This window comes from Tyto alba, unplaced genomic scaffold (genome assembly GCF_018691265.1).
Source record: "Tyto alba isolate M040663 unplaced genomic scaffold, T.alba_DEE_v4.0 Super-Scaffold_38, whole genome shotgun sequence".
In the NCBI taxonomy this organism is placed as follows: domain Eukaryota; kingdom Metazoa; phylum Chordata; class Aves; order Strigiformes; family Tytonidae; genus Tyto; species Tyto alba.
In genome coordinates this window covers 6554419-6571558 of record NW_024881313.1, presented here as the reverse complement: position 1 = coordinate 6571558, position 17140 = coordinate 6554419, and the positions used below count along the sequence as shown (strand labels likewise).

The following is a 17140-nucleotide window of genomic DNA, read 5'->3' as shown; positions in this document are numbered from 1 at the left end:
ATCATTTGCCTTTTGCTGCTGCTGCTGCAGATAAGTGATACTAGAATTAATAGAGTGCAGGCTCAGCAAACATTATGTCATTGTGTGGACCCACATCTAGTAACCAGAACTGTATACAGTAAGTATCCTGTCTCAAAGAGCACAGTAACAAAAGTAGCACCCAGAAAAGAACAGTAAGATAGAGAACAGTTTCTGTCTGAACAGACTGGGACACTCAGAGCTGGAAAGGGGTAATAGTCTGTAAGACAAGACCAAAAAAACCCAACCCAACAAACCAGAAATTAAACGAGGAGACAAAAGCCAGTAAAATAAACAAGTCTAGCTGAAGTTACTGCGAAAACACACTGTGAAAAGGAGCTATAGAGCTATATATTCTGTTAAATAAACCGAAGTGTCAGCTCAAGGAAGGAATTTCTTCATCCCCCAATTAACAGCAGCAGTTGTAACCTGGGCTGGCCATGCCCCAGCCTCTTGGAAACTGGCACCTAGGAGTTAACAAAGTCTGAGTGATCGGGACTGTGCAGCATTAAACCCCTTCTGGAAGGCAAACATTTGGGAATGGTTTCAGTTCTATGGAGCAGGTGATTTTGGTGTAAAATAAAAATACCGAGCAGCTTGTCCAGGGAGTCTATAGATTGATCATTCAGGCCTCCTGTAGAGGTAGATGCAGGTTCAGCTCTGTGCAGGATCCCTTGATGATGGGGTGAAGAGGAGAAACAATTATCAAGGTGGAACTTTTGTCATCATTTCACTAAGTTGCTGCACTGCATTTGAGTAACTTTGTTATTGAGCAGCGTTTGTGTCCAGCAGGTGAGCTAACATCTCTTGCAGCCCAGCTCGAGTGCTTACTCTACAATTTTTCATGTTCATTTAAAAATCCCGTGCTCTAGTACCACGTTGAGACCATACTGTCCTGCACAGCATACATGCTTTGTTTAATGGAAACTAATACAAAGGGCACATGCCTTTGAAATTGCAGCTTAGGAATAAAATCTTCGTAAGGTCAGAAACAAATAAAAGCATCACGATTAAACAAATGCTTAAAACAGTTTAGCTGCCACAAATGCAGTAGCAATACAGAGGAAGGTTTAACTTATGTTGCTCAAAGGGCAGACGCTGGTTCTGAGAAGATAGTTCAATATTGGCATGGAAAAGTGAGCTTAGAGGTGCCTGTGGAATGCAGTACCCCGTGCGGTGTCTCCTGCAGACAGAATTTCAGTTCCCTCTTTTTGCTGGTTGGTCCCAGTAAACGAGCTGTGAAGACAAGCGGGCAGGTACAAGAGTTTGGAAAACAGGATTGCAAGATTGGTTTTCCACCCTTCAAAGGATACAGCGTTATATTATTCATGACAGAGCTTCATTCCCCAACCCCCCCCTCTCTGAATTGTTCACCTAGTCTCATTTCCATTCCAAAGAATTTTAAGGAGGATCGAGTTGGTGAGGTGATACGGCCTCACTGGCAAGGGGCCTGTGTTTGGGTGGGGGCCAGGAGGAGCGAGGTACCGGTTGCCATCCCAGCTGCTCGCTGGTGGGACTGGTTCTGCCTAGCTGAGCTTCTAGGCCCGTCTTCATTACACAGCTTCATCACGCTGAGAGCAAAGTAAAGATTGGGTGAAAAAGCAGCCAGGAGAGAAAATCATTGACTACAGTTCAGATCTCAACTCAAACCCATTAAAGATTCCTTCAAGCTTGCCCCGGGTCAGGACGGCCGAGTACAAATCCCTTTCACGGCCGATCGGCCTAAGCAATCTGCGTAGGGCTGAACCATGAACTGCAGGGTGTAGTACAGGCTGTAACGTTGGTAGCTGAGAGAGAGAAGTTGAACTAAGCGCCACAGAAGTCCCTGCTTGTATTGGGAAGGGCATCCAGGTTAGTGCTTGCCCTCCGGGTGACTCTTCATCCTTATCCAGTCAGCGTTACGGACAGAAAACCAACTTGATCAAAGTACCCCAACTACTTAGAGCAGTCTGTGCCTACGCCTCATTAGCTTTAAAAAAACACCACACGACTTTATCTGATGATAGGAGTTAAACTCTTTATTCCATTCAGAGGCATCTGGCAAGTGGAGCTGCATTGGGGGGCACATTACAGATGAAAAATGATCCATACTTTGTGGATACTGAAATCATTTACAGTATTTACTTTCTAGCTATTCCCAAATACTCCAAATTACCAAGTCTCAATTGAAAAGAAAAACATGATTTACCATACTAAGTCTAGAAATTTAAGAGATATGACAGAATTTAAATCAACAGATGTAAATGCAGCGCCTATTTGTAAAGTAATTTTTATGGAAAATAATGAAGTCAAATCCTTCTCAAACGTTAAGAAAGGAACGTCAGACTGACTTAAGCCTCAACAAAAATTAAAATACTATGACTTTTCATACTTCAGTAATTTTAAATTCATTGTAAGAAAAAAAAAAAATTATCCTAAAGGCTAGATGAAGGTCACTGTCAAAAAAGGAAAAGAAACTCAATTTTTCTTTGCTAAAACTACAACATAAGTTTGTGGTTTTTAAACCAATTAGTAAAGAAGAGATGCAGGAAAAACACTTCAGACCATTTTCAAAATTATCTAATCTGTACAACAATGATCTTTGGGAAGATTATCTAAGTCTATGTAGTAATGCCTCTATTTCAACATGAACCTAAGAGGTAGATAACAAAATGATGAAACAAATGTTTTTGCTCGTTGTGCCCCTCAAATCAGTGCAGCATGGTGATTCTGATCATCTCATGCACAAAAAACATCACAAAAAAAGGTTCAGAGGTAATAGCATGGCTCTGTCGACCACACACATACAGGCGCGCACGCGCACACACACACACACAGCAGTCTTTATGCACCATGTGTTGCCACATATTTTTTTTTTTTTCTTAAATTGAGGTAGACTGAAGTTTATTGTAGAAACTTGAATGTGTCACTATTACCACAATCATCATTCAAATTACATTCGGAAATTAAATTTGGTAACTTTCCTGTTATCCCTGCCTTTTGACATTTTTTTCTTCTCTAATGGTTGGTTGCAGAACGTGCATAAATCCTGCTGCATCTATTATAAGCCAGGCTAGAGGTGGTTGTTTTTTTGTTTTTTTTTTTTGTTTGTGTTTTTTTTTTTTCCTTGTAATAATTTTTAAAACCTTCAAAGTGGCTTAGTGTGGCCCATAACAGCGGCTGGATATGTAAACTTAGCCTTTCATTATCTTTCAATGTGATCAAACACTGTTTGACCTTCCCCCATCGTGGTAACTGAAAGCAGTATGATGTGATCTGCAGACAACAGAGACCCTCGCGGCCTCAAATACTCTCTAGCAGACCAAGTGTTCTATCAAACTGAAGATGAAGCTTGCTCTTTGAACAAAATGGCAAAGTCCAAATGGGCTGCAAATGGTTAAATGTAGCATTATTAGGTAGTGATGGTCAAAGGCACAAAGGGTTCATGCATTCAATCAAGTAGCACAAAAAAAAATTCAGCCTCTTGCAGCCTTCTAAATTTTTCCCCCAACCCCAGCCTCTTGCCATCACTTCCTTGTCCTGTTCCCAAAAAAGTACCGTCACAAACTTTTTCATCCCATCTTAAAAGAAAACTAAACGGCATTGCTGCTATCCGAATGTTGGCATCATTCACTATCTTTTGAACATTCACTGAATTTTTTTTTCTTAAACAAATGATGGTGTTGAAGCCCTCAGAAAATCTGAGGCTATGTTTTTTTTACCCACCTTACTCCCGTCAGCCAGCAGCTAGAAGTGCTCTACTATATTTTTCCCCGATAAGTCTGTAGTACTCCTGGCTGGTGGCTGATCAAATTTTAATTTTTTTTAAAAAAATAAAATGCTCAAGAACTATTAGCTTTATAAAGTATACAAAATACCAAAAAAAAAAAAAGCAAAAAAGGAACAATTTCTCATTGAGGTACTAAATGCCTGAGGTAGTTTAGTAAAATGCATATTTATCTTTTTATGCCCTGGCCAACACCATTCAACACTTCCCTTAGGTTATTCATGGCAGTGTTATGTAAAAATGCAACCAAATTATTTTTAAAAAATGCCACTTGTTTCAACATTGGGATTAACACTTAAACTCTTGTCAATACCCTTGCTCTAACCCCAGCCCACCCGCAATCCCACCCGCCAAATGTGTTTCTTCTTTTACAACTGGACCTATAAGAGCAATGCCTTTTCTTTTTTTGTTGTTGTTTTTTTTTCTTTTTTTTTTCTTTTCTTTTTTTTTTTTTTTTTTTTTAAACCAGTGAACTCAGAAGAGAAAGCTTCATTAAACCAAGTTCTAAAATTGTTGGGGAATAATAAGAACAATAAAAAAGACTAACGAGTTTATGTTAAATTGTGAGAATAGAACAAAAGGGAAGTGAAGGGGTCCTTATTTTAAAGCTGGGTTTCAAAAGTTTGAGAGAGCCTAAAGAATACATTCTCAGAGACAGCGTTCAACGGTTGCCTGGTCCTCGAACAGGTGATTGGCTTGGTGGATCTTCTGCATATAACGTCAACAGGTGCTCACCACCCGTCTCTCTGTCGCACAGTCTGTCTTTGGTCTGGCATCTGTCTCTGATGGGCCGTTTTCTAAACCTTTATTTTCGTCTTGGCTGAGGCTGTCCGCTTTGCAATGTTTTTTGCTGTTGCTGCTGCCTTCTTACCTGAGCCAGTATTTCCTGAATTTTTCTCTGAGCAAGCTGAAGGACAGAAAGAAGAAACAACCCATCATGCTGCCATGCTGCGGCGGCGGTGGCTGTTTACAACCACCGGTAGGTGCTAGTTAGATTAAGAAAATCTGCAATAACTAAATTGCTAGTACTGACAAGATTACTTGTGAGCTAAAATACACTCGACTCGGGTTAGTCGTGATGTACTAAATTGTTAGTTTTTCTTTTTCCACCTCCCGTACCTACCTGCCTGGTCAGTTTTCACATCTGGAATATAGAAAGCACGGGCACGGGAAGATGACTACCAACATTAAGATCACTGATGCTACAGGCTACTGTCATTTTACTCCTCCAAAGATACTAGTGTTTTGTAAGAACCACTGTTCGAATAGAGAGTGGACATCACCTTTCCGAACTACAAGTGACCTGTAGCAAAGTATCAAAAGGAATTGGTCTGAACTAAGAGTTAGGTGAGGGGAAGGGATCTTCTGATCCTTTTCGTTACGATACTAAATCCAGATTGGCTGATGTCGACAAATTGTAGATGTAGATCTTGCCATGTACTATGAAAAATGGCTCGTACCTCCCTCCCATCCGAATTTCAGTCCAATCACAACTTGGGTTTTCTTTTGCTTGTAATGTTTTAGCAGTGCCAGAGCCCACATATACCAAGAGGAGAATTTAAGGAGATGGTTTTACGTATGTAACAGTGCAATATTGCTACAAATCTCTCTCAAGGCATGAGGAAATTTCATGGCAGCAAGACAACTAGAGGAGCCTGGCAAGCAGTGCTTTCTGCATCCTCAAAATAAAGCCTTCCATCCCTTGGCTCTAGCACATGGATGTAAAAGAAAGATCATGGAAACATCACGGGAATACAGAAATTCATTCCAGTCCTCCTACCTGGCATGCATAGAAGTGACCAGTTATTTTCACAACCACCTGATCGTTTTCATCAGGCGTCTGGTCACGAGGGACTACAACTTCTGCACTTGTCAAGTTTTGAAGCTCATTTACCTATAAATAGATTGCAGCAGTCAGAAAATCTTAAACAAACAAATATCCCCCAACCACCAAATCTCAAAGAGCCTACTGACTACAGAAACATCATCCTCTAAGTTATGTTTAAAAAAAGAAACCCACTAACAGAAAGCATCTTTGAACAGCACCGTGCACTCTATGAGATGAGCCTCTTGTATCTCTAACAAAAATTAGCACCAAGTTCTCTAGGTTTGTAGAAGTGTTTTAAAGACTAAATACAACACACAGAAGGTGCTAAATACACGACTTTAAAAAAGGAAATAGATGCCACGGTGTTTACAGTTGAGTTTACAAGTTTAAGGTCAGAAAACTCATACAATGTATGATGTAGGGAAGGGAAAAAAAAAAGCATTTATACATTTTTCCTTGAAAAATCTCCGCAAGATGGAGAACTCCAAGTAGAACAATGAGAAGTGTCCAAAATATTTTCAGTAGCCTATCAGCTTCCACAGTGTTAAGAAGAGGTAAGGTTAGTCTCTTTATCCTGTTTACCCTAATTCTGTTTTAGAAATGCATAGCATTATTTATTCAAACATGTTTTAGATGAACAACTTCTCAGAGATGTTTGTCCTTGAACCTCTTACCATTGTAAGTAATGAAAGAGGCCATGTTGCCTCCTGACACTTAACTTCAAGACCTCATTGCACTCAAGGAGAGACACCCAAGACTGAACCATTCCTTTACAAATATCAGCTAGCTCCTGACTTACAACCGTACGAAAATATTCGAGTACCAGCACCTTTCCAGGATTGAAAAATCTCAGTGATGCTATTTTATGCAAAAAAACTGAGCCTAGGAAATGCCATCAATTAAGTTGAAGCTAATTTTTTGGTAATATTGAGGTCTGATTATGTCTTAATTTCCTGACACTTATTTAGAAATGATGATTTCACTTCATTTTGGCCAGAAATGCCACCTTTGGACACATTGGATTTGATTTCATTAAATGAGATTAGCAAAATCTTTTTGCAAAATCTGGAATAAACTAAGGTGCACAGAAGCAGGTCTCGAGTATGAGTGCATTCATTCTAAATGAAAGAACTACATTTCTGTTAATAAATCCCTGCAGGTCTGACTGGGACTACTGATTTTTGTTAGACTGCTGCCTCTCCCCCTCCCCTCTTTTCTTTTTCTTTTGGATGAAATAAATCATTATATGAGATCAGCTTCTCTTGACTCCACACTAGAAGAAAGGAAATCTGAACAAGTACAGCTAAGAGACCAGCACCTGCTTTAACGTAACTTCAGAGGATCAGCTATTAGTTAGCTACATGTTTAAGCCTTACACAAACACACACACACTGAAATATGAAACATAACACCACTAAAAGTTTTGTTTCAGCTACTTACTGTTTTGCCTCCTTTACCAATAACTCTACCAGCAGCATAGGATGGCACTTTTATATGAGCCTCAAGTTTCACTTCTTCTTTAGGTCCAAAGAAATTTTCTTCTTTAAGTTTTCCATAGATTCTTCCTTGAGCCTACAAAAATTCTTCCAGTTAGAGAATGCACTTATTGAAGTCCAGTTAACTTCAAGAAATTCCACAGTAAGAAGAATTCTCAGTACACAACCCTGGCAAAGCATTTCCCCTAATACAAACAATAACTATTTCTCTAAAACAAATCTTTGTACCAAACTAGGAAATACCACTGTCCAACTTGAAAGATTGCATGACAAACCAGGGAATCACAGAGCAATTTAACAGAGATCATTATTATTACGCTTTTCAGTAGAAATGTTGCTTTTAAAAGAAACTATTGCATCTCTGTAGAGGTAGAAGAGTGGTGGAGAGATGAACTTGTCTGCCTGAAGCATTTTTTATTACACCCAGAAGTATAGAATGCAATTAATTGGCTCAGAAACCCTTTCTTTTAAGGATGCTAAGCTAAAAAAATTTAAAAAGCTCCCCCCAACAAGTCATGGGATAAAGACTACAATTAGAGCAAACAGCTTGCTTTTACAATCCATTAAAACATACTGTTTAAAAATAAATATATCTGGGCTTGCTCAGTTTTCTGAAGTGAAAAATCAAACTGCCTGGATCTAAATAGCACCATGGGAACAGTATTACTCTGACCACCACACAGTTCCCTTTTCTGGGGAACACACAAGTGCCAGGTGGCAATAAGAATGTCCACCAAGACTGAGCTCGTGAATCTTGCTGATTTTTTTAAACATATTTATTTCCTCATGCCCTGCTGTTCATCAGTAAATTCTTGAGAACGGTAGCCAGATCTTCTGCTCCGCATCTCCTACAGGCATCAAAAGAACATTTTTATTGACACACCGAAGAGAGATGCTCTGTAATGACCATAAACCGAGGATGACAAAAGCCTTTCCAGTTCAGACTCCTTATCGCCTTCTTTAAATCACAGCCACCAGCCCTGTCGCTGCACACGTGCTAAAACCAACCGTCTTACAGGCCACCATTGCAATGGAATATGAAAAGTCCAAAAAGATTGCATGATGTGATGATCATTTTAAATAGTGGCAGCTTACTTTATCTTATTTCTAGCTCATGTCCTAAAAGCCTGATCAAGTTCATGTTACCCTAGAAAGGGTAAGATGAAAGACGTCTTGTGACCTTGGAGCTGAAAGTATTTTGGGTAAGTCAAACTGCACTTGAAGAGCATTGAAGAATCTCTAACGCATGGCTTTGACCTAGATGGGAAACTGTCATGGGACCCTGTCACAGAGGACAAAAGCTGTCATCTATCCAGCGAGACAAAAGACTACACAAAAAAGCCACACAAAAGCTACCATGTTCTGGCAGCATCAACAGCCCTAGAATCAGAAAAACACTTCAAAACTGCTTGCCAGGAGCAGATCTAATGCTACTCCAAGCCATCATCTTGAGCTGGGGATTTTGAAACTATTTCCAAATTTGTTGAGACACAGAGAGGAGGCAGCGGAGCCCTTATTTCAACAGCAATGCTTTTCGTGTGCGTAACACCTTGACAACCTGCACAGGCTACAGGGTTCAGTGGGAGAGGTGCTACAGGAAAAATGCGTGTGTTACTGCTGAGTTATAAAGCCAGGTGGGATGCTGACTTTTTGAAAAGGCTGTAGATGTATTTCCAACATCCCAAATGTTTCAGCTCTTGAAAAGCCTTTAAGAGAAGGAAACCACCTAACTGGGCTGCAGCTCCTTCAACAGTAAAATAGTGGCTGAAATACGTTCCCTACACTAGCTTCCACTTTGCTTGCACGTGTCCCATATCCGAGGCAACATGATCATCTCTGAACATCGGTGTCACGGGTATGCCGAAGCTCTAGGGAGCACTGCAGCAGAGGCTGTAAACAGTGGCATATTCTCTTCCTGTTGCCTTGCTAATAAATAGCCCTGCATACCGCAACACCCTCAGGCTACTGCAGCTGAGGAAGAAAGGGGTGCAGCCACTGCAGCTACCACGGACATGAATCACAAACAGCAGAACACAATGTAGTAGGGAAAGGATGCCAAACTCACAGGCTCTGGAATGACGCTGCCTCTCCAAGAGCTGGTTACTCGTCCGAGCAGCAGCTATTGCCTCTTCAAGTTGTTGTGCACCCAGATTACATTTTTGGTGCCTAACAAGCAGTAGTCCATGTTCAAAGATAGAAAAGACCCTTCTTAAACAGACCTTAAGGACAGCATTAGTGAAGCTTGGCCCTGACCGTAAGGCTTGCTTCAGGTTAACACTGATGATAAAAGGAAGGACTGGACTCTGCCCATCTCAGTCAAGAGAGTGTTGCTCAGAGTAGTAAAAGATTACGAGGACTGGAGCTGAAGGAAGCCCCAGGGGATAACCCTTCTTCACAAGACCAGCATACTCAGGGGCATCAGCTGTGCTGGTACACTGATCCCTCCTTTTGCAAGCAGAAACTCAAATGTGGAGGAAAAAATTGATTGATGTGGTTTTAACCAATGTGTGGGGTACAGAAATGGGAGACTCTGCTCCTTGCATGATCTAGGGTGGGGAGAAGAGCTGGCAAAAGAACTCTGTGGGAATTCAAGTCTATCTTAGGGAGGAAGCCTGAGGACTCTGCCTACGTGAAAGTCAGGGTAAGAGATGTCCAAATCTACTTCAGCCTACTACTGCTTGAGAGTAAGTTCACTGATATCTGGTGGAAAGAAAAGGTAGCCAGAATCTGACCTTGTGCTGATCCCAGATCACAAGATCAGCCCATATGTGGAACACGTCATATAGCCAAGCCCACATGCACACAGAAAACCTCAAGGAATCAGAGGTTCTAAATTATGCTTTGCCTTCGATAACTTCTCAAATGCATATGGTAACTGAGCAATAATCCCAAATGCATCTAGTTCACTATTACTACTGCAAAATACCTGCCCTGATACTTCTCCAAAACTCCTAAAGGCATTAATGAATCTGATTCTAGATATGCCTGAAGTTTGTGCACCTCCTTCTTGCAAGATACCCTGAAGCAAATGTACAAAGACAGAAACGAGAACAGGCAAGAGAACGATGCCAGGACATGAACTCTCAAGTGACTTTCTACCCGCTCTGCACCTCATCTGTGATGAGGCCAGGCTGCTGCACCGAGTTGTCTGCATCACCCCTAGCATGGTCAAACCCCTTTTGGGGTAACTAGACTTATCCCTTGGCACTTAAGGCAGAAGGCCACCCCAGGACTCACTCTGAACACAAACGGGATAATCAGGTCGAGTACCTCCTTGTAGTTGTAGTGGAAATACAATTAGAAGTTCTGCACTTGTCTGTAGAGCTACCCAGAAAAGCATTTTCCATTTGGCACACAACAGTAACTTGGGAAAACTCAGTCTCTCATCTTGTCAGCTTTGTTATTTCAATTAAATACACTAAACTGTTGCCTGTATTAAGACAGTCTTGAAAGACTGAACTACTGTGCTTGTAGATAAAAGGGAAAATAAGAATGTAATATGGCAATATTTTCATGCTAGACTCGATTCTAACTTACACGAAACTCCCACCAGTTTTCAGGTGGCCAGAATATGGCCTGTGATACTACTGTATTGCTCATATTCATGGGATAGCTTTTGACAAAAGGAAAGCAGAAATCTAGTGCTTACTGAATTTCTGAATAAAATGGTGCTTGGAACCAAGTGTTTTGTTTTCAGTGTTGTCCCTTACAGTCCAAAGGCCACTACAGACTGACACACTTTTCTATGTTGTACCTTGAACTGAGCTTCTGGAGGTCCAGTGATGATAACCATTCTCAGCTTGGCATCTGGTCCTTCAGCAGGGGCAATCTGGAATGGATAAACATAGCTTTTGGTAGCTGTCTTTTGAAGGAATAGTTTAAAGCCACCTCCTCCCCATTTTAGTCTCACATTCTGTTCAAGAGTGAAAAATTATTCATTACAGCAGCAGCATTACACTTCAGTCATGACGGGTTTGTTCTCTTTAAAGTGCATTAATTAGCTATAATGAAATACGGAGAAATTGGCTAAACTCTAGCAAATTTACTTCGGAAAATTAAAAGCATAGCTACTCATCCACATATGGCAAAATCCCACAAGCCATTTTCATGTGGCTATGAGTGATGTAAGACATGTAGCCTTCAAAAAGACGAGTATGGCTAATAGACCAAGATTCCCAATCCCTGCCCACTAACTTAAACAGGCTAACAAGTTTGGCTCATTAGCAAAAGTTTGCATCTGTCCCCCCTGAGAACAGAAGATCGCTTTACTGTTGTAACTAATCAGATCCAAAACATTCCTCTATACTGGACAATGAGTTCGCAGTTTCCAAGGGGTTTCTATCTACAGACAATTTGTGTCACCCAAATAAAAATTAAGCTCCACCAGAGCTGGGACAGAGAGGCCTGCAGGGTCTTTAGCAGTTCATGTCACCACAAAAGTAACATTTCTGTGGGTGTTGTTCTCAGACTCCAGTGGCATTAAATAATTCAAACTAGCCTCTGACATTCTGGATGAATCTTTTGTTTATCACAACTGACATTTCCATTGTTGTAGCTAGTATTACATAGCTGCTGTTGAATGGGCAATATATTAAACACTACAGGATTTCATCTTAGCTGTTGGCATAGGGATGTTATTCATATTTAACAGCTGTAGTTTATTTCAGACAAATTACCAGTCACCATGCATCATATTCACTAAAGAATTTTGCTAACGAAAGTTTATATAATTATTCATATTGTAGCCCAAGATGGAGAAGACATTACATGCTAGTTATCTGGTTTGCATATTTATTTTTCATGCGATTACTGCATTCCAATTGGCTATATCTAAAAATACACATTCATTTTACAGCCATACATTTATATGACATGATGTGGTAAGGGCAAGCACAGACTAAACCCATTCATTCTTTGGAACACAAGTGTTTTAGAGAGGCAAAATTTCAAGGCACATTCGGAGGCAGCTGACTGAACAGAGCTCAGTCTGATAGTTGCCATTCATGTAAAATGGACACTGTAGTTTGACTCTCTGTCACCTCATATTTTCTTAGTGAATATCAGTGCCTCTATTGAAATTTTAGGAAAAATATTTTCCATTAAGCCTTTGTTACATCTTACATGTGTTTAAACATCCTGGGACATTTTTTGCTTTGCTTTTATCTTAAAATGTCCTGTTCTCAGCAGCTGGAGTAAAATAAGGCCGAGGGCCGTGGAAGAAACATGTACCAACTAACATTGTGGTGTCTGAAGGGGCAACCTAAGAGACTTCAGTGTGAATTTTGTTGGTCTGCTCTTGAAAAGAAAAGTTACGTACACACAAATAGTATCCAAGTGGTGAATTTTTAGCTTCTGAGAGAAATAGTTTTACATTCCTAACTGGAAAACAACCAGTCTTCCGTATGCCAAGTCACAAGCTGACAACTTCATACGCCCAAAACCCTACAGTGGTCATCCCAACTCCTGCAAAGACAGGAAGGGCTACTCCGGGAGTCGTTTATAACCGGGGAGACGCTTGGTTCCAACAGGACCCAGTGCTGTAGTACAGGGTGGGCAGACGACAGCCCAGAAATCTCTGCCTGGCTCCTTTGCTGAACAATTCAGTCCGCCGGAGCCCCACAGGGAGCCTGTATTGCCAAGCAATGACAGCCAGCACTGGGACACAACCTGAGCTCACCAACAGCCACATGCACCTCTGAAGTGACAGGCTGGACACCGCAGCCTTACGCGGAACCCCTACACACCTGCAGTTGGGGTAGTCTTACTCGGTGGCTAACAGGTTTCATCAGATCTACAAAGTTCAGCAAGAGCACGAGGAAGATGCGTGGGGATGTAAAACATTTTCATCTGTGACAGTATACAGCACATCTCAAAACAAGTTCAGTGTTGTACACAAAGACTTACTTCCTCCACGAAGTATAATTACTACAGGCTGGGAAATTAGTTACTGAGGCAGCACTCCCTCCAACTCTTAGCTAAAAGCACAGGTTCCTTGACAGTTCACAATTTATGATTTTTCCTCAGAAGTTATGTTAAAGGGCAGGTGGTCAACACAAGGCGAGTTCAGAAGTTTTGAGTGAGTTACTAGTCACATTTAGCACATCACACAGAAGCAAGCATGCTGCTCCATATTGTTCTGTCAGATCACAGATGAAGACGCATTTTTATTTTAATTGATCAGCATACATGAAACTTCCCAATTTAGCAAGCATACCCTCTCTATCTGTACAGCTTCGTTAAGATTTAATCCTATTTCCACAAAAATCTTCTTTACTTTATTCTTGCCGAAGGAACAAAAGACAAGAGCTTTAGCAAACTTCTAGATGAATTTCAATTAACACAGCTATGTTAAGTGTGTTGGGTAGAGGGGTGCCAGCCAGTAAAGGAAGCCTGAGGCCACCGGTAGCCAGATGCGTGAGAAACACTGGAAACTCCCTTTCCACTAAACTGTCTTCCAAGGACCAACTAAAGAACTAGTTTGGACGGGTTCTTGGAGGTCCAGGTTATTTCACATTTCTCTCTCCATCTAACAGCACCTTCCATATACCACTTAATCTATAGATCCAAACTATGGGAATGGAGAGAGAAAGGAGAAATACGTGTGATACATCACACCTCCATGCAAGACAGATTTGATAAAGAAAAATCAACACCTCTCACTTTCTTCTATTCCATTTCTTTCCCTAAAAAATATGATTATTAGTACTCTAGTAATGTAAACCATCTGGGTAGTGTAACAACTACTTAATGTACTGCTCAATAAAGGATGGAATTGGGCAGCGTGCCAGTTGGTTGACTGGCCACTAAATGGATCAGCATTTGGCAAACCACATGCAAGATTCATTCATAAGTGTTCCCCGATTATTTTGTTCCGCACACTTAGATGAATACCTTCCAAACCAAGTCCAGCTTCACCACTGGCTTAACTGAGCCCAACTCAGCACAGCCAACTCCTGCCCCTCTGCACCTGACCTTTGGCAAATCCCTGCCGTAACGCTCACAAAATATGCCACATCTCCTGAGCAAGAAGAGTTCAAAGAAGAAAACGTTTGCTTCATCTGTGCAGGAAAACATCAATCTGTTTCGTTTTTTTTTTTTTTTCTTTTTTAATTTAGCCCAAAATATTACCTTTACCACATGGAATAGCAGAACTGGCTATTTACAAGAAAAAAGCTCAGGTACCTATGAGAAGATACTTGTGGTTACAAGGGCGTTAGTAGCAGAAACACTAGGCCTTCTTACAAACTGCAGCCGGTACTAATCCCTATACACAGCCAAGGAGGATTTCACCAAATTGACTAAAATTCAAGCTGAAGCTACTGTTGGGTCAATGTCTGCAAACCATCTTGCTCTTAGCTACGTTGAGGCGGTCAACACAAACAGCTGGATGTTAAAGCAGAGGGCTGAAGTAGACATCATATTAAAGAACTGACCGACCCCAGGAGCTTGGAGTAACCTGGGTGATTTTAAAATGCGAACATTTCCTCATGGAACCATCCAAACCTGACAGCACAGACCGACCCGTGTGGAACAGACCCGCAGGAGTGGCCACAGCAGCAGAAGGCTTCACCTGTGCTGCTGTTTTTAGAAAGGGAATTTACCTCACCAGTTTTTGCTTTACCGAAAGCAAGAAGAAAGCCTTTAAGACTTAAGTATATTTCTAAGAAATTGAGACCACCAAAGTAGTTTTCCTTGCAGCTTATATTTCACACCTCAGGAGACGTTTGAAAACATGCTTCTAATTATCTTGTCTCAAGGAAGATTAAAAGATGATTTATAAACAAATGTACCATTTATCACATCACATTCTAAGCACAGAGTGGGGGAGGACGTTCACGAAAACATGGCTTGTGCAAACTTGCTGAAAGTGTCATGTAGAATAGACAGAAAGTTAGTCAGTGTAATAATACCTTAATAGATGCGCCTGCAAAACGAGAAAGTTGTTTGATGTGCTGTCCCTGCTTGCCAATAATAGCTCCAACTGCCAAGGCTGGGATGAACAGATGAACAGTCTCAGACTCGGGCTGTTGCTGTGGGGAAGAAGGAAATATGCAGTGAATGTTTTTGAACATTACGAATCAGACTGACAGGAAAACGGGTACAGAACAGGCATGCATGGAAATGAGGGGGAAATCTTATGATGTCCTGTGATGTCTCAGTATTAGGGTCTGGCTTTTTCTGGGAATCACAGAGTTCACACAACATGAAAGAACAGTTTGAGCCAAAAGAGGATTATTTCATCTTTTATAAAATACTTACAATTTTAATGCTTACAGGTTTTTTTAAAAATTATTGAGGTATTGCTTCTTCGTAGGACTTTCATTCTTACCTGTCACTGTCTGGATTCTCTTCCATATGCAAGACTGCAGATGAGGCTACAGCCTGAGCAGGCAAACTCTTTCTAGTTTTCCTGGTTATTTTTTTAATTTTAGATTGTGCTGAGCGCAGCACAAAAAGCCTCAGAGTTACATATATGCTACAATTTCCTTTGTGTGGGAGTGATCTGGAATGATAGCCAGATTGAAAACTGCCAGCGATTCCTCCTGTGTAACATTATGCAACAGTTGGAGCCTTGGCAGCCAGCCTCAAGCAGGCTAGTAAATTAAACATCAGATTAGGCATTCTTAAAAGCAAGAGGACCCTCGCATTGCACCCACTGGATATCAGGCACCACTGCAGCTTCCTATTGCTTTCAAGCAGATGCCGCAGCTGGAGAGCACAACATAACACTTGAGATCCTCTCTACATGCTGCACAGCAATGATCGAACTGCAGGGTTACATATGCCACAATAAGCCATAACTATTTTACCAGCCTCAGAAGAGCTCGTCTTGAACTAATGGAGCACCGCCGAGTACCCACTACGCCACCCTCCCATTAATCCATCCACTTATGTCAGGGTTACTCCTCAAAAGCATTTCACACAAGCCTGTCTTTGAACTAGGAGGTGTTCAAGACCCCCTCTTTTAAAGCATTTCTTCCTCTACGTAGCCCTCTTACGGATTTTCAAAATTTGGTTTGCTCGCCCTCAACAAAACAAAGCCAACGAGCCCTTTTCCTGCAGGGGTCTTGGAAGACAACACCGCCATCCTCATCCTCACTCTCTCCGTGCCCACCATGCCGGTCAGCCGGAGCACCAGCGAGCAAAGCACATCAGAACAACCGCGCTCATTTAGCTTCGCTCCCTTGTGTATTTTGGTAGGGATACAGACCCACATACAGAAGCCTACCGAAGCAGCTTTTCCTGGGGTATTTTCAGAAAAAGATATGCTATATACAACACAAAACAAAAAGCAGCTGCAATCCTAAAAAAAAGCTATCTCCAATTATTTTTAAATTTCAGTAACTTATTTCAAGGAGAAACAGAGTCCCAGTACATTAACCATAAAAAAAAAAAAAAAAAAAAAATCAGAACAAAATGCTTGTTTCCAAGTTTTACCACTGTATTTTTGGTAAACACAAGTCAACTGTAACCTCAGGGGGAAACAAATTCCAGGCACAGATCCACGTACCAGGTGAAGAAACCCCAAAATAGGATATCGAGAATAGAAACACATTCTGCCAGTCACTTTAGGTGATTGCAACGGTTGCACAATTTACCCTGTGTTTTCACAAGTAGAAGGCATCAGGATTCACAGTCAGTTTATGCTGGTTTAAGCCTACGGGTCGCAGCCCTCCCCGCTACCCTGTGTGCTTTGGGGCCAACAGGATTGCCGGGCCAGTTGATTTTTAAGGCAGACGGTGGGTCCCTGACCCGAATAACCAGAGCGCCAGAAAAGCGGCAGTCCTGGACCAAGGGAGGAACCAGCAACAATTAGGTCAGGGCATGGGAAAAGGCGGGAACGCCCCTTTTAACCTGGCTACATATCAGTTTAAAATGATCTTAAAACTACGCCCTGGAACAACGTATTTGTAATAAAAGATACTAGTCACTTCAGTATATATGTTAAACTGCTTTCCAGAAGATTACTCATTTTCTCCTTCTACTATTATTACAAACATCCTGTGAGTGTACTCATAGTAAGTCCTTTTA

The 17140-nt window shown here is 41.2% G+C and overlaps 1 protein-coding gene across 2 annotated transcripts in view; it reads right to left on the bottom strand.

The window, feature by feature from the left end:
* Positions 1–2009: 2009 nt before the first annotated feature.
* IGF2BP3 (insulin like growth factor 2 mRNA binding protein 3) overlaps positions 2010–17140 on the bottom strand; it is a 117813-nt gene continuing 102682 nt past the window's right edge. For both annotated transcript variants that reach the window (XM_042801782.1, XM_042801783.1), the window contains 5 exons: positions 15019–15138; positions 10863–10937; positions 7053–7184; positions 5565–5678; positions 2010–4691 (listed from right to left, as the gene is read on the bottom strand). In XM_042801782.1, coding sequence (XP_042657716.1) covers positions 4590–4691; positions 5565–5678; positions 7053–7184; positions 10863–10937; positions 15019–15138 — 543 coding nt within the window. In that variant the 3' untranslated portion in view covers positions 2010–4589. The remainder of the gene's footprint in view (positions 4692–5564; positions 5679–7052; positions 7185–10862; positions 10938–15018; positions 15139–17140) is intronic.